This window comes from Rhamphochromis sp. 'chilingali', assembly GCF_963969265.1.
Source record: "Rhamphochromis sp. 'chilingali' genome assembly, chromosome: 9".
NCBI classification, from domain to species: Eukaryota; Metazoa; Chordata; class Actinopteri; order Cichliformes; family Cichlidae; genus Rhamphochromis; species Rhamphochromis sp. 'chilingali'.
In genome coordinates, this window is record NC_137936.1 from 18,716,362 (window position 1) to 18,737,440 (window position 21,079).

A 21,079-nucleotide genomic window follows, 5' to 3' on the forward strand; every position below is an offset into this window, starting at 1 on the left:
TAAAAATCATACTACTAATTAAAGATCATTACAAAAAAATTAATGAACAAATTACTGCATTAGCATTCACCATTGCTCAATTCCTCTTTAATGGGGAAAAAGAGGAAATATCTGAAATATCTATTGAATAACTGATGCCCTGTGTCCAACAAATCACTTCCTTTGTCAAAATAACTTTTTCAGATCTTTAATGCTTAGCAAATACGTTATACTTCTCCCACAATCAAAGCTGTGGTATAGACTTTTATTTATTTTATTTTAATTTTTTTTAAGTTAACTAATTTATATTAGATTATATTTCATTTAAATTTATGTGTAATGTTGATGCAAATTGAATAAAAGAAAAAAAAACCCAGACAAATAAAAATTTTTAGTCGCAAATGTCATAAAAATGCTGAATGCACAAATGCTGAAAGAGAAGGAACAACAGGAAGCAATACACCAGGAGATGCAACGTAAGCTCCACGATGTGAAAACAATGCATGTTGAGAAAAAAAATGAAGGGTTGCAAACAAAGTTTGATGAAGCACTCCATCGAAAAATAAAAATGCTGAAAGAAAAGGAACAGCAGGACTCAATACACCAACAAATGAAGTCTAAGCTTCAAGATTTGGAAGCAATACACCAGCAGATGCAGTGCAAGCTTCAGGTTACTGAGAAAAATAATGGAAGTTTGTGCGTAATGTTTGGTAAAGTGTTGAAAAGAAATACAGAAGTGGTTAAAAAGAAAGAACAGCAGGAGGTTATCCACCAGCACATGCTGTGCAGGCTCCAAACCATGGAAGCATTACATCATCAGATGCTGTACAAGCTTCACATCACGGAAAAAAATAATGAACGCTTACACGTAATGTTTAATGAAGCACTGAGACGAAACACAGAAATGTTGAAAGACAAGGAGCAAATGAAGCAATGTGCAAACAAATACAGGGCAAACTTCAAGACATGGAAGCAATTCAGCAAAAGCTCCAGAGCAAGCTTCAAGTCACCGAAGGTTTACACATAATGTTTTACTAAGCAGTGAGAATTAATACTGAATACTGAAATGCTTAAAGAGAAAGGAGAAACAGGAGCTATACACCAAGAGACTATGTGCAAACTTCAAGTATCAGAGAAAAATAATGAAGGTTTGCGTGTTCGATAAAGCACTCCAAAGAAATATGCAAATGCTTTAGAAGAAGGAACAATAGGAAGCAGTTCACCAACAGATGCAGTGCAAACTCAAAGACACAGAAAGAAAATGGAAGCATTACAAGAAATATTCGATAAAGAACTCAAAGAAAACTCAGACCTGCTAAAAGAGAAGGAAAAACTCCAGAAACCCAGAGAGAGATGCAGTATATTCTTTAAGACTTTGAAACATAAAATACAGAGTTGTGAGTATTAATAAAGGACAAAAACACTGAACTCAAGGAAGAGAAAGAGCAGCTTGAGAAGATATGCAGAGAAATAGAGCCAAATCCAAGAAGTGGTGACCAAAAACACCCAATTACAAGCACTCTACAGCAAAGTCCATTACGCAAACACCAAAATGCAAGAGTAAAAGCAACGACAGGAGAAAAATCTCAAAGACATACAGTCTTTATTTCAAGAATTACAGAAGAGACATGAAGAGTTAAAAGCCATCTATCACAAATAACAACAAAGAAACAAGGACATGCATGAGGCAAACGAAGAACTGCAGGAGAAAAACAAAGCCCTGCGAGAAAAGCAAAAGGAAAACCAGGAAACATTAGAAGAACTGGAGAGAAGGTGGAAGGTCAAGATGACATGCAGACGTTCAAACCAAGTATCGAAATGGAGAAGAACTGTGATGAAAATGACTTTGAAAATGGCATGGATGTTGGTGCAACAAGGTTGGTGCGCAGTCATTTGAATATTGCCTTAAGCAGCTTAGCGAACCAAACCCGAGATAACACCATTTTTCTTAAACCGCTGTTATGCTAAAGCAGGATTAGTTCAAGTTTCTTAATTTAATGACATCTATAATCAATTCTTATGGAAGCACACTTTCAAAAAAAAACCTTAAAATTTCTTTTTGAACAATTGTTCAAAATCGGACTTATCTACGTCTTACAAATATCAAAGTCCGATGTAAAGCTTTGCAGGCACTTGAATGTCCTACTTAGTATTATTCTCTAACAAAACCACATTATTTCATCATGTTTTTATACTGTCTGTTTTCCTCTTTGTGTAATACTTTGGCGGTTTATGTGCAAAGACCAGAAACTCAAACTGAAACCACAGGTTTAATTCTGACAGGGTCCTGCGGGCTGATCTGTAAACCACCAGACAGTAAAGCCATCATTTGTTAACAAATACACCAAAATATGGGAACTAAATCCACAATATTGTGGTGACATAAACATCACAAAAACCTCCCCAGATTCACCTGTTGTATAAAAAGGACATCCCAAGCAAATAGTTAAAAGTCAGTCTTTTTCCACAAAATGTTTTATTGAGAATGTTTTTTGTACAAGTTTGTTCTGAAATGCAATTATTTTTACATATTCAAAGACTTTATCTTACACTTAAGACAAATCCAAGTTATTTAATATATGGCCTATGTACAGTCTGTTTGGAAAAGTTATTATTGAAAGTACACAAAGCAGACAACTAAAAACAAAACAAGACATAAGACTGCATGATGTGGGTAACAAGAGTCAATGAAAGCTGTCATTTAATACTGAAGCTCCCCGGGAATGCCTTAAATTAAAAATGAGTTTTGAATGTTTCCCAGAGGTTGGAACCCAATGTGAGCTCCATCTCTTCTTCTCGGAGGACCCTGACCCAATAAACACTTCAGTGCAGTGTCCCGATCAGAAACATACACACTCCTCGACTCTGACAGTTCACCTCCTGGTTTACACCATTAACTGACTGGCAGGTTAACTAAAAAAAAAAAATTAAATAAAGCTGAAAGTAAAAGTAGGAGATAACACTAAGCACACTGAAGACAGATGACCGTCACCATCCAAATCAAGTATGCCTGCATACCAAAGCATTTGTCAGTCCAGAAGGGGGGAGGGACTCCTGCAGGAAGCCTATAGATGAATATAGGAAGCTTTAATCACGTTTAATCAGGTAGAAACATGGATAAAGCACAGCCAAATGTCTTTCTTTGCATCATTTTGGAAGGTCTGTGGGGAAAACAAATGGAGTGAAGAGTCAGCATATTGTCCCAGCACCTCACAGTACCCGATTTCAGCGGAGACTCCTGAAGGTTCCTCAAACGTCCTAAAAAAATTGCAGTGCCGATGATGCAGGGGCTTCTCATGGCTGTAAAATAAACGCGGGTTTTGTGGTGCTAAAAAAAGTTGGGTCAAAAGCAAGAGCACGATGGCTAGAAGAATAGGCCTTCAAAGCTCCCTACTTCACTCTGTTCTTTCACAAATATTTCAAAGTACTGGTAGATAATGGTGACGGCCAGCAGGATACCAGTGCCAGAGCCAATGGCTCCAAGGAAGTCTGCCATCACTGACAAACCACCGATACACAGTCCACCAAAGGCAGCAGCAGTGGGAATGTATCTAAAATGAAAACAGAGAAATTAAGGAAATTACACACCCTGTGTTTTTTTGTTGAAAATGCAATCTGTAGTAAGGATGATAGCATTCACATATACGGCTTAAGAAAAAAGAAGAAGAAAGAAAGGGAATACGCAATCAGTTTAACATAAAGACACAAAGTCAGTTAAAATTAATAAATATCACCCTGTCAATTTAGAAAGCACAAGCCATTGTGAACTCATTTCATCTACTGTGGTGTAAATGAAAGTGACAACAAATGCACTGGAGACAACAATAATAATTCCTCCAAAAGGGAATGATTGTAGTCACCAAAACCTTTCACAGAGTTTTTACTAGTGTCTTTTTTGTTCACTGCTGGCAACATGAGACAATTCAAGTTCCAGCTCTTCCTGGATGGCACATTGAAAAGTGCCGCTGCACCTACCACAGTCTCAAGAGTGTGGAGGAAATAGTAGGAGAAGATCATCAATTCAGCAATAGGAGCTGTATCTGCTCCAGCACTGCCAGAGCCCTACAAAACGACCTACCCCCCAACCCTCCATGTGCATTATTCCAACTAAAGTGTCAGATACAGACTCGACAAGTGTTACACAAAGGCCGCAATCCTTTAGTGGAACCTGTGCCAACAGACTGGCACCATGCAGTTTGACTGGCATTCCCCCAGAGAAAACCAGAGCTGGCAGGTTCGCCACTGGCGCCCTATTTTCTTCAGTGATGAAAGGAAGGAAGTTCACCTCATGTGAGCATGTGAAAGACAGACGTTCATGCTTCCTATCCCTGACTTTGTGTTATACACTGATGATCATGTTCCCTTACATTTTTGAGAAGTGTACACTCACTTAACTAAGTAGTGCTTAAAAGAGCAGTTTAGCAAAAAGTGTGGGTTGGCATTATTTATATGTAGGAAATGTGAAAAGCAGTTATATGGAGGCTGTGTCTGGATGAACTCATGACATAACCTCCTGAACCAGAGCATTGCATAACAAACACTTGAAACACAAAATTGTTCTGTATATTTTGGGAAGCTGGCGAAAATCTAGAAGGTCAACAGGTGTAACAGATCTTGTATTTTACCTGTTAAGCTCATGGACCATTGAGGTCTCTCTGTGTCCCCTCATCACCATCTGCTGCTCCTTCAGCTGTTTTGCAACCTGCATGACAGGAAATGGAATAGAGCTCTAAGAACGAGTTTTCTTGAAACAATGTCATAACACAACCTACTAGAAAGCAGTAATAACTTACATCTTTTGCAGAGGAGCCTGATACTTCAATCCAGGTTTTGGAGAAAAAGGCACATGAACCAAGCATGAAGATGATGTAGATTACTGCGTGGACTGGGTCCTCCAGAACGGAGCCAAATGATTCAGGTGGAGAGAAGTAGTAGCAGAGTCCCCCGACTGGGTAAGCACGGGCCGGGCCACCAGACGATGTGTCCTGGGAAAACGGGAACAAAACGTACTCCATCAGTCACTAATGTTAACATGATAATGAGTTGTCAGACTCCGGTACAATCTTTCCACAATTTTATTTTGTTTCCTTTTATCAATAACCAAAAATATCCAAGAATAGGCTTGTCCTGGCACACAGGTGTGAATGTCATGGTAAGCTTACATAAATGCAGCTTGTGTAGTTAGAAAAATATGGTTAAAAAACAAAACAAAACTGACTGTTTGAGAGGAGGTAGTTTTTATAAAGAAGATGGATCGCCAAACCATTAGCAGAGGCATTTATTTTTGGGTTGTTAGGTGTTGGGTCTTTTTGCACTTTAAATAAGGCATTTTGCAGGTCAACACACTAACAAACTGAACTGAAGAATCTATAAAACACAAACATGTACTCACAGACCACGTTCCGAGCAGATTAACCAGGAAATTGCCACTGAAGCGCGTGGAGAGCATCTGGGAGATCACATACAAGTTGGAGACCAATGCAGACTGCAGGATGATGGGAATGTTGGAAGTATAAAAGAGCTTGATGGGGTAGGTGTTGTACTGTCCACGGTAACGAGCTGACTTGATTGGCAGATCCACCCTGAATCCCTGTGAGAGAAGAGATTAATTCATCACACTGATTTATTTTTATTTTTTTAAATACACGTTTTAAATCTCAAGTGGGTTAGTGTGAAGTCAGACAAAAGAAAAGAAAAGCAACCGACCTGAAAGTATATCACTACAGCAAAAACAAAGACTGTAGCAATCAGGTTCATGAGGTTGGGCAGGTTCTGTCTGTAGAAGGCCTCTCTCAGAGCACGCACTTTGTCAGTCCTTGTGGCAAGCAAATGGAAAAGAGCAATGATCGCACCCTCAAACTCCGTGCCTGGAAACACAGAAAAAAACCCTCTCAAATTAGAAACCTCGTTTTGGATTGCAAAAATGCAACATGGTTTTTTTAAATTATTATTTAATTAAAAAAAAAATCACTTTGTAAAAACCAATTATTGGTTCCTTACCTCTTCCAGTGTTCACAGTAGTGGGACTGAAGGCCTTCCACACAATTGTTTCACAGATGTTGGTAGCAATGAACAAGGAAATGCCTGAACCAAGACCATAGCCCTTTTGGAGCAACTCATCCAGCAGCAGCACAATCAGCCCAGCCACAAACAGCTAGAGAGAAACGTAACAGTTCGAGTCATATGAGATTGCTATGGAGATTTGCCATGTTTGGAAAGTTTTGAGTATCGACTCCAACAAACACATTACGTCTTCTGTTTTTACATTTAAAATTAATAAAAAATTATGTAGGCTTGTGGAATGAAAGATTAATAAAAAAAATAATACTGACAGCAGATGGGATACATTCAAAAATTTTACTCCACTTCGTTCTCACATTCACAAGATTATAAGAAGCTGTGGTGACAGCAAAACCCCCTCAGCTCACAACCCCAGCAGGTTGTGAGCTGAGCAGAATAAATGAAAAAGAAATGATTTCAATTGATTCATTTTTTTTGAAAATTACTGCATCTATACCTGTTGTTACGTCATCAATGAGTATAACAGTTACCCTAAATGATAAATAAAGCTGAAAATAACTGAAATTTAATTATGTTTCCTAGCCCAAAGAGTTCTTTAAAGTACCAGTAGCGTCATCTCAGTAACAGAAAGTACAGCGTATGTGTGCTTTAGGTTGAGAGCGTGAAAGTAACATCTCCTTGGGAGTATATTTATGCTCACAGGTTTAAAACTATTACCAACTAATAACAATTTAAAAAAGGCTGATTTTAATCAAAGGGTTTTCACTGGTATTCTTTGAGTGTTTATGAAAAGGTAGCAGACAAGGCTTTGGGAAAAGACAAGCTGGAAAAAAAAATCTCCATTGCCTCAGCCTTTTGTAAAGAGATTAGAATTTTGTATTGCTGTATAATCAACTACTAATCACACAACTCTAATATGAATGCTGAACCAGACCTTGTACTTAGTTACCCTGTATTTGACAGAGTAACTAATGAAACCTCTCTCTGAAATGCGCCTCGTGCACTTCTTTAATTGTGATGTCAACATTAAGTTTAATAAGAATGACATTGAATAAACAGTAATGCCAGTGTAAGGGACATGTCTGTAATAATAACGTTCATAAAAACAAAAACAACATTGTTGGAAACGCTGAGGAACCAAACAATTAATAATTAATTAATAAAACAATTTATTTAATTTATATTTATATACATGTCCTTAGGGCTGCTCAATTAATCGAATTTTAATCACGATTACGATCTGGGCTTTCAACGATCATTAAAAATGACTGAGCCGATTATTAGACCCTCCCTCATGCTTTACTCTCGCGCTGCTCCGTGTGGTAAGTCAAGCGCACCGCTCTCCATTTCGAACACGCGTCACAACAATTAAGAGGACCCGAGGGAAGCTCGGAAAGCTAAGCAGAAGTTATTTGGAGAGGAGAGTGACTGCCGTTGGTTGAAAAGAGGTTAAAAAAAAAAACTTCAGTGGTGTGGAAACATTATGGGTTGGCGGAGTTAGACGTGGATCAAGTAGACTGTGTGTAAACTTTGTTACGATGTAGTAGCTGCACCACAGAGCAACACTGCAAAGTTGACTAAACATAGATGTTTACATTTTTCATTTATTTCTTATATTGCAAACATTTGCACTGTTATCAGTATTTGTACACTATTTTATATTATTTTTTAAAGTCATTATTCAATACATTGTTATTGTTAACCCTTTAAAGCCGGTCAGAGCAGCACACTCCGTTTTGCGTAACTATTTTTAAATCCCTGTAGAACCTGAACCGCTAAGCTAGCGCAATAATTTGTTTTGCATATGAAACCGGAGGAGTTGTACTTACATCTTATGCCATCAGCTTGTCCTCGGTCACGGTTTCCTTCCACATAAAGCTTTGCAAAAATTGCATAAAAAGCGCTTGCAGGAACAAAAACATAATATTTCAGAAACACGCTTTGCCGATCCATCAGCTGTTCCTAACACTTCCCACTTTGAAAAAGACGTCAACTCGAACTATCGCATTTCCTGCCCGAAACCGGAAGTGATGTCATTTTTGCGGAAAATGTAGTTTTTTACTTGTAGGCCTTAAGTAAAAAACTATACTATACTATACTTATACTAGTGTTTTTATAAGTCATGTTTGACTCTATACTTTTCTGAATAGTTGCTGGGATGCTTAGAACTCGAATTGCACAGCTGGAAATAGTTTATTTTGATGCACATGCTGTTTTCTTTGCAAATTTGCATCATAGGATTGTTTTTTTTGTTTTTCCTGCAGTATATAAAAATTGCTGTATCTCCAAAATAAAACTATGAAGACACTCAAAATAAATTTCCTGTTGTTGTAAACTATTTTGTTATGACCCAGTGATGTGTTTGTTGGTGTTGTGCCTCCCACCGGAGGATGGTGGCGGTATTTTCCCTTTTTTCTCTCCTAGGAGGTGGACACCTGGGCGTGGCTGCTAGGTATCTGGGTGGAGTCTCTACACACCTTCCGACTGGATAATTGATGGACCACCTCCAGTACTTAACGTCCGGATGACAGTCACCTGGGAGTGCTGTTTGGAACCCCGTTGACTCGGTCACAGAGTTGTGTGTTGTGTCCTTGTAGTGCAGGCTGGAGTATTCACGTGTACCTCTAGCCTTGCCATGTAAATAATTGTAAATAAGTTAACCAGTGGCGGTCACTTTTTTGTTCCTTTGCTGTATAACTTTCACTGTCGCAGCCTAGTAGGCGTGAGAAGCCGTTTTCTTTTGTTGAACAAGTTTTCTCCTGTTTTCATTAGATAGTTAGGTAAGTGACTTGTCTTTTGTTTTGGCTTCTTTTTATTTTGGTGTAGGGAAGACTAGGGATTGTTTTATAGGGAGTTTTGTTTATTGTTTTGGCATTGCTCACTGCTGATGAAAATAAATGGCTGCTTAAATACTTAAAAAAGGTGTCGTTGTTGGGGTTTGTGCGTGGGTGGGAAGTGAGTGGGGCAAACTATTTGTTACGTTTATTTACTTGCCGGGACCAGAACGTAACATATTGGGGGCTCGTCTCTTTTGTGTTCTTTTTGTGGCTTGTTTTCTTGGTTGGCGGTTTTTTCTTGTGTGGGGGGGTGTGTGTGTGTTAGGATGGAGTTTAAGTTGGAGGACTTCACTCTGAGCCCGTCTGCGGAGAAGTTGGACAGGTGTAAAAAGGCTGACCTCTTGCTTGTTGCTGAATTCTTTGATGTGACTGTGCCGTTGACTGCGAAGAAGAAAGAGCTTAGGGAGCTCCTGTGTGTCCAGTTGACGGACAGGGGGTTGTTTGGTGAGCCGGGTCCTGCAGGGGGGGTTGAGCTGGGGGCTGTTGCTGGTGTTTCTGCCCCACTGAAAAATCTCCCTTTTCCGCCTAGCCCTTCTGTGGAGGAGCTGCAGTTAACGCTGCGCATTAAGGAGGTGGAGCTAAAGAAACAGCAGTTGGAGGTGGACGCTATGCACTTGAGGATCAGGGCTCTGGAGGTAGAGAGGGGAGCCTCTGTGTCTGCCAGCCCTCCTGTACCTCGGTTAGCCCCGCAGTCACCATCCCCGCAGGTACCCTCTCCGGAGTCATCATCCCCGCAGGTACCCTCCCCGGAGTCATCATCCCCGCAGTCGCCATCTCCGCAGCCACCGGCCCCGATGCCAGGTGGTGGCTTTGATGTGAGTAAACACATCAAAATGGTGCCGGCGTTTCGGGAAACTGAGGTGGATTCGTATTTCACAGTGTTTGAACGTATCGCAGGTGCGCTGCACTGGCCAAAGGATGTGTGGTCTCTTTTACTCCAATGTAGATTGGTGGGGAAAGCTCAAGAGGTATGCACCGCTCTTTCTCTGGAGGACAGTTTTGACTATGATATGGTGAAGGCTGCTGTCCTACGCGCTTACGAGCTTGTGCCAGAGGCTTACAGGCAGAGATTTAGGGATGGGAAAAAATCCGCCAACCAGACCTATGTGGAGTTTGCCAGAGAAAAGAAAACTCTGTTTGATAAGTGGTGTCATGCTACAGAAGTAAAAACCTTGGAAGACCTGCGTGAGTTGGTGACGTTAGAAGAGTTTAAAAATCAACTACCAGACACTGTGGTAACCTACTTAAACGAACAGAAGGTTACGACTCTCGCCGCTGCTGCTATACGGGCTGATGAGTTTGTGTTGACACACAAAGTGGTGTTTTCGGTTCCTGCTCACAGTTTTCCGTCTTCCAGTAGCCCGCCCAGATGGTCTCCAAGGGGCACCCGCCGTGCCATCCCCTCATCCATTGAGAACCGCGTGTGTTTTTTTTGCCATGAGCAGGGACACCTTATTGCGGTTTGCCCTGCTCTGAAGGGAAAAGAAATGACCAGGGAGGGTACATCTCCTTCCCCAATAAACCTTCTACAGACAAACTCTCCTACTTGGGGGGAGGTGATGGCACCCGAAAATGATAAAGTAGATAAGGAGTTTAAGCCGTTTGTGTCAAACGGCTTTGTTTCCTTGATAGGAGAAGATCGGCGGACTCCTGTCAGTATTTTGCGAGACACTGGTGCGAAACAGTCGCTCATTCGTGAGGGGGTCTTACCGTTTTCAGCTCAATCCTGTTGTGGGGCGGATGTGTTAGCCTGGGGAGTTAGGATGTGTGTAATACGGGTTCCTTTACACTTGGTGCAGCTTTCGTCTCAGTTTTTGTCTGGTGAGGTTAAGCTTGGGGTGCGACCCCAGTTACCGGTTGCAGGTATTGACATCATCTTGGGAAACGATCTAGCTGGCGGCACAGTTTTTCCGTCGCCAGAAGTAGTCGATATACCACTTACAGATAACAGTGGTTTCGATCGTGCCACATCAAAGGCTGTTCAAACCGTCAGTGTAAAGACATTTAGGCAGAGGAGAGGTGCGAGTGGATCCCAGCAACAGCAGCAGCAGAATAGGAGGCAGCCCAAGGGGACGAGAAGAACAAATATTCAAACCACAAGGGTCGCTGAAGCCACCATGCAATCAGACCCAAGTAGATTCACTTTTCAGGACAGTCAGCAGCAAAATGCTGAAACCAGGCCACCTGCTAGAAAAAGACAAGGACCTCGACGGCATAGGGACCGCAGAAGAGGCCAGCTGATGGTGGCTAATGCTCCATCTCCCACCCTTAAATTTGACACAGACTTTGATTTTGATTCCTCCAACGCGCAATTCATTAAGGAGGCGCTTGAGAAGAAGTTACAGGAGGGGCTGAATCTAAAAGATGGGAATTCTGAGGGAAGGGAAAAGGAGGGGTTGCAGCTGAGTTCAGGGGAGGATCATTTTGGTCCAAAGTGCTACTATGACAAAGCAAAGTTTTTCTTTGACAACATCTCATCTGATAATGGGCTCAGACTGACGTGGGCAGAGGAGCGAAAGCGCAATCTGGAGACTTTTGGTGTCCCTGGGCGGTTCCTGAGGGGCCAAGGATTCAGAGGTGGACGCCAGTGTTTTGGGGGCGGGTGCAGTGCTCGTGCAGGAGGATGAAAATGGCATTGACCACCCAGTCTGTTTCTTTTCTAGAACATTTCTAAAACAGCAACCAGCGCCTCATGCGTTGGTCCTTACTCCTACAGGATTTCAACATTGAGATCCGATATATAAGAGCTTAGAGAATGTTATGGCTGATGCCCTCTCTAGGTCGTAAATCAAACATCTTTGTGTGGGGTTGGATGTTTGATTTTTTTTGGGTGGGGGAAACTGTTATGACCCAGTGATGTGTTTGTTGGTGTTGTGCCTCCCACCGGAGGATGGTGGCGGTATTTTCCCTTTTTTCTCTCCTAGGAGGTGGACACCTGGGCGTGGCTGCTAGGTATCTGGGTGGAGTCTCTACACACCTTCCGACTGGATAATTGATGGACCACCTCCAGTACTTAACGTCCGGATGACAGTCACCTGGGAGTGCTGTTTGGAACCCCGTTGACTCGGTCACAGAGTTGTGTGTTGTGTCCTTGTAGTGCAGGCTGGAGTATTCACGTGTACCTCTAGCCTTGCCATGTAAATAATTGTAAATAAGTTAACCAGTGGCGGTCACTTTTTTGTTCCTTTGCTGTATAACTTTCACTGTCGCAGCCTAGTAGGCGTGAGAAGCCGTTTTCTTTTGTTGAACAAGTTTTCTCCTGTTTTCATTAGATAGTTAGGTAAGTGACTTGTCTTTTGTTTTGGCTTCTTTTTATTTTGGTGTAGGGAAGACTAGGGATTGTTTTATAGGGAGTTTTGTTTATTGTTTTGGCATTGCTCACTGCTGATGAAAATAAATGGCTGCTTAAATACTTAAAAAAGGTGTCGTTGTTGGGGTTTGTGCGTGGGTGGGAAGTGAGTGGGGCAAACTATTTGTTACGTTTATTTACTTGCCGGGACCAGAACGTAACAATTTTTTGCAACTTTTTTGTATTTAAAGTTTTGAGGGATAAACCTCTTAAATTTCTCCAAGTAGAAATATATGTAAACAAAACAAAAACGATTTTCAATATTTTTGTAGTTTATTGCACTTGTTTGCAATTAATGTAGTTACTATGGACTTAATGCATACATATTATTAAAATATGGGCTATAACAGTTGTATTGATGTATAGCAACTTGAAATGCTCCCACAAATGGCACTACAGCATGTACAAAAAAAATAATATAAGCTCTGGCGGACTTGGTTCTATGGTAGGTCTTAAAGGGTTAAATAAATATCGTCAAATAATCGTGATCTCAATTTCAGTGAAAATAATCGTGATTATCATTTTTGCCATAATCGAGCAGCCCTACATGTCCTGACATTACACAGTTCAGGTATGTTTGCAGATATTCATCCTGTTCTCACCTGAATGATGATCAGCAGACAGATCCCTGCACCCATCTCTGACGGATCTCCGTACATGCCAGTCATCACATACACAATAGCCTGTCCAATGGTGATGATCATGCCAAACACTGAAGAAAATAAATAAATAAATAAAAAAAATCAGAGGTCAGAGACCCTAAAGTCTTGATAGGCAATTTCAAACTACTTCAAACCAGCACCTGAGCAGAGATTACATACATTTTTGTGCTCCATTAAAAAGCGCTCTGTCCTTTGGAGTGTCTCCAACTTCGATGATCTTAGCTCCAGCAAGCAGCTGCATGATCAGGCCTGAGGTGACAATTGGCGAGATACCCAGCTCCATCAAAGTACCTAGAAGAAAATGTTCAAGTTAGACCCCAGAAAACAGCAGACATATATCTAACTTATACACAAATATATTAAAAAGTATATACCTCTGTTTGAGGCCAGAATGACTCTCATCCAGTAGAAAGGATCTGCAGAGTCTGAGGACATTATGCCAAACAGGGGAATCTGAAAAGCAACATATTGCATTTACAGTCGAGTCTTAATTGGCTGCATGAAGTGTTATAATTGTGTGTCCCCTGAATTCACTGACTTCAGCTTGATACTTTGACTATTATGTAAGAAACATTCCTGTAACAGACAACTTAATGTAATAATAACATTGTAATAATTTATGCTAAGTTTTTTTTTACTTATTTAAGCTGTTGAGGTTTTTTCCCCTATTAAAAACATAATAAAAATGTAAATACACAAACTAAACAACAGTGAGACTCACCTGGCAGCACACCAGAAAGATGAAAAGAGTGATAGCAGTCCATAACACCTTCTCTCTGAACTGGATCTAATGGTTGAGCAAATGTAATAAGTTTAAAACGAGGGGAGGGGGGTAAAAAAATTAAAGCAAACACAATATAAAGCTTACTGATTGCTAATTGTTTATTTAGAACTATGAAAACAAAGGGGAGGTATTTAAAAACACACATACCTTTCTTTCGGGTTTTTGGATCTCTGGCAGCACAGCACAGAAAGGCTTTATCACCTCCAAGAATTTGACTGAAAACAAACAAACAAAGAAACAAACATGAGTAAAAAGGTGATCATATCTGGTTATCATCAGCGGGACGTGGTAATGAATGGGGGGCGGACTTTACAGACAAATGTGAATGTACCAACAATGTACCTGGAGTAAAGCAAAGCTTTGAAAAAAAAATCAGTTTCCTGTTGTTATGTCAGATCTTTACAGTACCTCTACAACCTACATGTTTCTAGTAATGCAAGGCAGGAAACAGGAACAGCGGACTCACAAAAAACAGAGCGTCTTATGCGTCGTCATCACTAGACTGTCAATGTCTTTGAATGAGTGGCTAACAAGTTAGCGTAAAGGTCTCGAAATTAAGCCACTCACCGTATCGCTTTTAAAGGATATCTACAGACTAGAAAACTAGTTTGCCAAAATATCACCTAGTTATTAAGCTAAACCCTACAACTACTTCTCATTAGAAATATTTTCATAACAGGGAAAAAACCATTTATCAACCAGGAAGCTAGCGACTAAATGCTAGCTGCATGCGATCAACGCCAGTTGCTAGTTACCGTTAGCTAACTAAGTTGTCAAAAACACATAAAACACTGTTTCAGTTTTGCTCCTCGTTTTTTGCAGATCACAGTCTTAAAAATCATGTGCCAAAGTGAAACTTACTGCCCATGATGTCCCAACTGGTCTCTTTGTACGGTTCTTCACAGTGGAAATGAGACCAGCTTGAGCCTGAGTAACTGAGCCACCGGGAGGAAAAGGAGGCGACACGTCATCACTACAGACACGAAGACCAGCGATTTAAAGAGACAGCGACCTTTTAACTGAACATCACATATCACAGTTGCAATACAAAGAAACGAAGAACAAATATGAAAAGCTACATTTTAATAGACCTACTTTAATTTTTGACATACTTGTGTAAAGCAAACAACCCCGGAGCCTGACAGTCCCAAAGAAACAGAGGGACAATATTTTTCAGCTGCTACTACTGCAGTTAAAGTTACAAATCGTAAAATATCGCCACTTGATGTCAATAGATTGCAGAGTGCAGTCAAATGAATTTGTTGCCTGTGTCATGCGCGCTGATTCTGATGTCACGTCTTGTGTCCTGTCCACTGGGCAGTCCAGCACCTCTCGATTTTTGTAACCTGGCGCACTGTGCCGCAGCTTGGTTGAAGTAACAAGTGTACAATCGTGTCAGATTTTATTGCCATTTTAGTGGAGTTGTTGGAAAAGTTGGAAAACGTTACAACAACAAAAAACGTTAGACAACATCTTGGCTTTGACCTTTTTCCTCTGGCATAACCAGCCAGGCTTGTAACCAACCAGTTGGACATGTCTAATCTGCTGACAGTGAGTAATTGCAACAATAATGGGAATAAATAAGCATGTTTATGCATATTTTCACGTGTAACAGTTCAGTTCAGGAAATAAATCTTGATGTGATGAGGAAGAAAATGTTTTTTTAAATAGATGCTAGTTGCATTGTCTCTTTCCTTTGCATTTTTGATTCTTTGGTTAAAGACTTTCAGTGAAGCAGTGGTAGAAGACGGTCAGCAGCTCCTTCTTCAGGTCCATTTTTCTGAGGATTCTCAGAAAGTGGAGACGCTGTTGGGCCTTCTTCAAAACCGCAGAGGTGTTTGAGCTCCATTGGAGGTCTGTGTCTATGTGCACACCCAGGAACTTGAAACTGGACACCCTTTCCACACACTCCCCGTTGATGCTGACAGGCTGCAGCTCAAACTTCCTGCTTCTGAAGTCGACTACCAGTTCTTCTGTCTTGGTGGTATTGAGGTCCAGGTTGTTGTCTACACACCAATCTGTCAGCCTCTGAACCTCAGCTCTGTATGCCGTCTCATCTCCCCCTGAGATGAGCCCCACCACGGTGGTATCATCTGCAAACTTAATGACTGCGTTGTCTGGGTGGGAACTAACACAGTCATGTGTGTACAGAGTGTACAGTAGAGGACTCAGTCAGTACACAGCCTTGTGGAGAGCCGGTGTTAAGGCTGAGGGGTGAGGAAAGATGAGGCCCCACTCTTGTGGTGTATTCATAATTGTCTCTGGTACATTTGTTGTATGGGCAGTATGTGTTCACTGTTTGATTGTGTAATTACGTGTTACGCACTGGCAATGCATGCCGGTAGATGGTAATACAGGAAGTAAAAGAGATGGTCTTACCGCACACAGTGGTCCCGCGTACTTATTCAGATTCAGAGTAAGAATCACACATGGTGTCAGAAGTGCTGTGTGACTCGTAAGACTCCATACATCTGCCGAGTGTGAGGAGAAGGGGAAGGTGGAAACAAAATGCCGAATGACGACGTAGACGATCGTCCGAGGGCAGGAGTTAGCACCGCGGCTAGCACTCCCAGCGCTACGTTTAGCATCCAACCACCGGAGCCCTTTGATTTTTCCAAACCACACGAATGGACAAGATGGGTCCGTCGCTTCGAGAGATTCCGTCAGGCAAGTAATCTGTCTGCGAGCTCGGAGGAAAATCAAGTGAACACTCTCATATATTGTATGGGAGACGAAGCGGATGACGTCCTGAGAGGACTAAAGTTAAGTGATGTAGACCAACGGGACTATGCTAAAGTGAGAGATAGCTTCCACAACTTTTTCATTGTCAGGAAAAATGTTGTTTATGAGCGCGCACGTTTTAATATGCGCAAACAAGAGCCGAATGAGACTGTTGATGCATTCGTGACTGCCTTGCATGCATTAGCAGAGCACTGTAACTACGGACCGCTCCACGATGAGCTGATAAGAGACAGAATAGTAGTGGGCTTGGCCGACACGAGGCTGTCTGAGCGCATGCAGATGGAAAAAGACTTGGACTTGGATAAAGCTATAAATATGGCCAGGCAGTCAGAAGAAATCAAAAAGCAACAGTCAGCTTTGAGAAGTGAAACAAATGTAATGCATGTAAATGCGAAAACAGTTGACAGAGTGATACAAAAGCACGACAAAACAAAGTTCAACATGTTCAAAAATAAAACTGTCAAAACACAACAGCAATATAGCAAGAGACAAAGTAACAAATGCTACAAGTGCGGAGGCTCTCCACATCCGAAACCTGAGTGCCCAGCAAATGATGCAAAATGTCATTTATGTGGAAAAAAAGGTCACTACCAGCGAGTCTGCAGACAAAGCAAGACAGTGCAAAGTATTGAGGAGGAAGAGGAGCAAGGTTTCTTCCTAGGCTCAGTTTCCAGTGACGGCCAGGCGTGGACAGCCAACATACAAGTGAAAGATGCAAAAATCACTTTCAAACTGGATACTGGAGCAGATGTGACTGTAATAGCTGACTCGGACTTATCAAAGATTTTTGCTAACGAACACAGACCAGTTCTCCAGCAGCCAGAAAAACCTTTGTTAGGCCCTGGAAAAACACCACTGGACGTTGCAGGTTTTACAAAGCTACAGCTCAACTACGGAGCGAAACAGACAACAGAGAAGGTCTATGTTGTAAGAAACCTGAGCACTCCACTGCTAGGCCTGCCCGCCATTACAGCTCTTGGCCTGCTGGTGCGAGTTGACGCGGTTTCAATGGACACTCTGAAGACTACTTACCCTAAACTTTGCAATGGTCTAGGGAAAGTGCAGCGGGCCTATCACATTAAACTCAAACCGAATGCTGTGCCGTACTCACTCAAAACTCCGCGAAGGCTTCCTCTGCCTCTGATGGGAAGGGTAAAAGAGGAACTCCAACGAATGGAAGAGCTTGGTGTCATTACCCGAGTTGAGGAACCAACGGATTGGTGTGCCGGCATGGTTGTTGTTCCAAAGAAAAACAGCCCTAGGCTAAGACTTTGCGTAGACTTTACCGGACTAAATGAGTATGTGTGCAGGGAAAAATATGTGCTGCCATCGGTTGAACAAAGTCTCGGAATGCTCGCAGGAGCCAAAGTGTTTAGCAAACTGGATGCCAACATGGGCTTCTGGCAGATTCCCCTGTCCGATGAGTCTGCCAAACTCACCACCTTCATCACACCCTTTGGGCGGTTCCACTTTAACCGCCTACCGTTTGGGATCAACTCAGCGCCCGAACACTTTCAGCGCATGATGGCGGAGGTCATCGAGGGTCTCGAAGGAGTGGTGTGTCACATTGACGATGTGTTGGTGTGGGGACGTAACCATCAGGAGCACGATTCCCGTCTCCATGCTACACTGCAAAGACTGGAAAAAGCAGGCATAACGCTGAATGTTGAAAAATGCGAGCTCTCCCAGAGCAAGGTTGCTTTCTTGGGTCACATCATAGCGGATACAGGAATCAGTCCTGACCCGAAGAAAACGGAGGCAATTACAGAAATGACAGAGCCAACTAATGTGTCAGAGTTGCGCAGTTTTCTGGGCATGGTGAATCAAGTGGGCAAGTTCATCCCCCATTTAGCTGAAAAAGACAAAGCCCTGCGAGATCTTCTTTCCAAAAAGAACGCATGGTATTGGGGAACTGACCAAGTGAGAGCTTTCAAAACATTACGAGATGCCCTGACCTCACCCCCAGTGCTCGAAATGTATGACCCCAACAGAGACATTAAAGTATCAGCAGATGCTTCATCCTATGGTCTCGGAGGTGTTCTTTTGCAGCTGTGGGAAGAAGGATGGCGACCAGTGGCGTATGCATCGAGGTCCCTTTCTCCTACAGAACAACGATACGCACAAGTGGAAAAAGAGGCACTGGCATCTACATGGGCGTGTGAGCGTTTTCGTGATTTCCTGATTGGTAAACATTTTTGTCTTGAAACGGACCACAAACCTCTCGTTTCCTTATTGGGAGGACAAGCTCTGGATCTCTTGCCACCCAGGATCCAGCGATTCAGAATGAGACTCATGCGTTACTCGTACACTGTGCAGTACGCCCCAGGGAAATCGCTCTGGACAGCAGATACTTTGTCCCGCTCACCTCTGAAAAAACCAATGAACCTGTCAGACAAAGAGCTAATGGAAAGCACAGACATATATGTTGACAGTATTGTAGCAAACATGCCTGTCAGTTCATCATATATGCAAACACTGAAGGAACAACTGAAAAGCGACAGTGTGTGTGCTCGCGTCATGGACATGTGCACCGAAGGCTGGCCAGAACATGCAAAACAAGAGCCTTTACTGCGAAATTACTGGCCTGACCGAGCCACGCTCACTGTTGAAGACGGCCTTTTGTTAAAAGACACACGGCTTGTCATTCCTTCAGCAATGAGAAACGAGGTGCTGGAAAAACTACACGAAGGACATCAAGGTGTTGTAAAATGTAAAGCTCGTGCACGCCAAACAGTGTGGTGGCCCGGGCTGAGTCAACAAATCTCTGAGATGGTGCTCAAGTGCAAAACGTGTATTCAAGAAAGACACAATAACAGTGAGCCACTCATGCCAACAGAATACCCTGCCCGCCCATGGCAGAGAGTGGGCACAGATCTTTTCGAGCTGGGAGGGAAAACTTACCTTCTCGCTGTTGACTATCACTCTAGATTTGTTGAGATTGCTTTGTTAAACAGGACAAAATCAAACGATGTCATTACTCACCTGAAATCTTTCTTTGCCCGTCACGGCATCCCAGAGGTCCTCATGTCTGATAATGGGCCACAGTATTCAGGTCAAATCTTTACAGACTTTGCAGCAGCATACGGCTTCAAACACATCACAAGCAGTCCCAAGTTTCCGCAAAGTAATGGAGAAGCAGAACGTGCTGTGCAGACTGTAAAAAATCTTCTGAAAAAAGCAGCTGATCCTTATCTAGCTCTTCTTGCCTATAGAGCTACACCACTGCAGTCCGGATACAGCCCTGCAGAGCTTTTAATGGGCAGACGTCTGCGAACCACACTGCCGATGCTTCCATCGCAGCTGGAGCCCACACTGCCGGACAACGCACTGCTCGCTCGAAAGGAAAGGGAGAAGAGGATGATGGACATGGCAAACTTCAACAGGCGCCACCGCGCAAAACCTTTATGCAGCCTGTCCCCAGGAGAGCAAGTTTGGGTGACTGATGTCAAAACTACAGGCACTGTTATCCAAAATCACTCTACACCCCGATCATACACAGTGGAGTTACCACAAGGGACTGTGAGGCGTAATCGTGTGCATTTGATTCCTTTAAGTTCACCTGTGCATGAACCTGCTAATGTGCCTGTGTTGCAGAAGCCTCAAACACCCAGTGTGATCCCTGCTACACCTGTTAACACTGATGTGGTCAGAACCAAGTCAGGGAGGCCAATAGTTAAACCTAAAAAGTTAGATCTGTAAGAAAAAAAAAAAGGTTGTTGTTATGTAACTGTGTTATAAGGGTTTTGTAGAGCACAGTAAAATAAAGCAAGAAAACAAAAACAAAAGGTTAAAAATGTAATGCAGATTGTTTGCCAGATGTTCTTGTATGGCTTTGAAAAAGAGAAGTTCTGTCCTGAGAAAAGGAATATTCTGTTTTTGTTTAAAAGGGGAGATGTGGTGTATTCATAATTGTCTCTGGTACATTTGTTGTATGGGCAGTATGTGTTCACTGTTTGATTGTGTAATTACGTGTTACGCACTGGCAATGCATGCCGGTAGATGGTAATACAGGAAGTAAAAGAGATGGTCTTACCGCACACAGTGGTCCCGCGTACTTATTCAGATTCAGAGTAAGAATCACACAACTCTAACTCTCTGTACACGGTCTGACAGGAAGTCTCTGATCCAGCGGCAGGTGGTAGAAGGAAGTCCAATATCCAGCAGTTTAACTATTAGTCTGTCTGGGAGTATCGTATTTAAAGCAGAGCTAAAGTCAACAAAGAGCAGCCTGGCATAACGCCCTTGTTGTTCCAGGTGAGAGATAGTGGTGTGGAGCGTTGTAGCAATGGCATCTTCAGTTGGTCTGCTAGCTCTGTGTGCGAACTGGAGTGGGTTGAGTGTGGGTGGCAGGCAGGACATGATGTGATGTTGGACCAGTTTCTTGAAGCACTTCATTATAACAGGGGTTAGAGCAACTGGTCGGTAGTCGTTGAGGCTGCTAATGTTGGTATGCTTTGGCAGTGGGACAATTGTGGCTGACTTTAGGATGCAGGACTGGGAGAGTGAAGTGTTGAAGATCTTAGTGACGACCCCAGCCAGCTGGTCTGCACATTCTTTTAGAACCCTTCCGGTCCCCCCGTCTGGACCTGCGGCCTTCCTGGGGTTCACTGCCCTCAGTGTGCACCTCATCTCATATTCCTGCACCACGAGGCTTTGGCTGCTGCTGCTGTCCGATTTAGCAGTTTAACACTCAAAAGAGGCTATT

At 42.4% G+C, this 21,079-nt stretch overlaps 2 protein-coding genes across 2 annotated transcripts; one reads left to right on the plus strand and one right to left on the minus strand.

The window, feature by feature from the left end:
* Positions 1–2,438: 2,438 nt before the first annotated feature.
* sec61a1a (SEC61 translocon subunit alpha 1a) lies at positions 2,439–14,605 on the minus strand. The gene is made up of 12 exons (XM_080892308.1): positions 14,494–14,605; positions 13,780–13,847; positions 13,570–13,635; positions 13,223–13,301; positions 13,008–13,139; positions 12,789–12,898; positions 5,980–6,133; positions 5,686–5,846; positions 5,372–5,569; positions 4,773–4,964; positions 4,605–4,681; positions 2,439–3,530 (listed from the first exon to the last, which is right to left on the minus strand). The coding sequence occupies exons 1-12, from the start codon at positions 14,498–14,500 to the stop codon at positions 3,344–3,346; spliced, it is 1,431 nt and encodes a 476-aa protein (XP_080748434.1). The 5' UTR covers positions 14,501–14,605; the 3' UTR covers positions 2,439–3,343.
* Positions 8,812–11,912, plus strand: LOC308402205 (uncharacterized protein). Its single transcript, XM_080890892.1, has 2 exons — positions 8,812–9,544; positions 9,575–11,912. Exons 1-2 carry the CDS (start codon positions 9,104–9,106, stop codon positions 11,462–11,464), a joined length of 2,331 nt encoding a protein of 776 aa, XP_080747018.1. The 5' UTR covers positions 8,812–9,103; the 3' UTR covers positions 11,465–11,912.
* Positions 14,606–21,079: the final 6,474 nt, after the last annotated feature.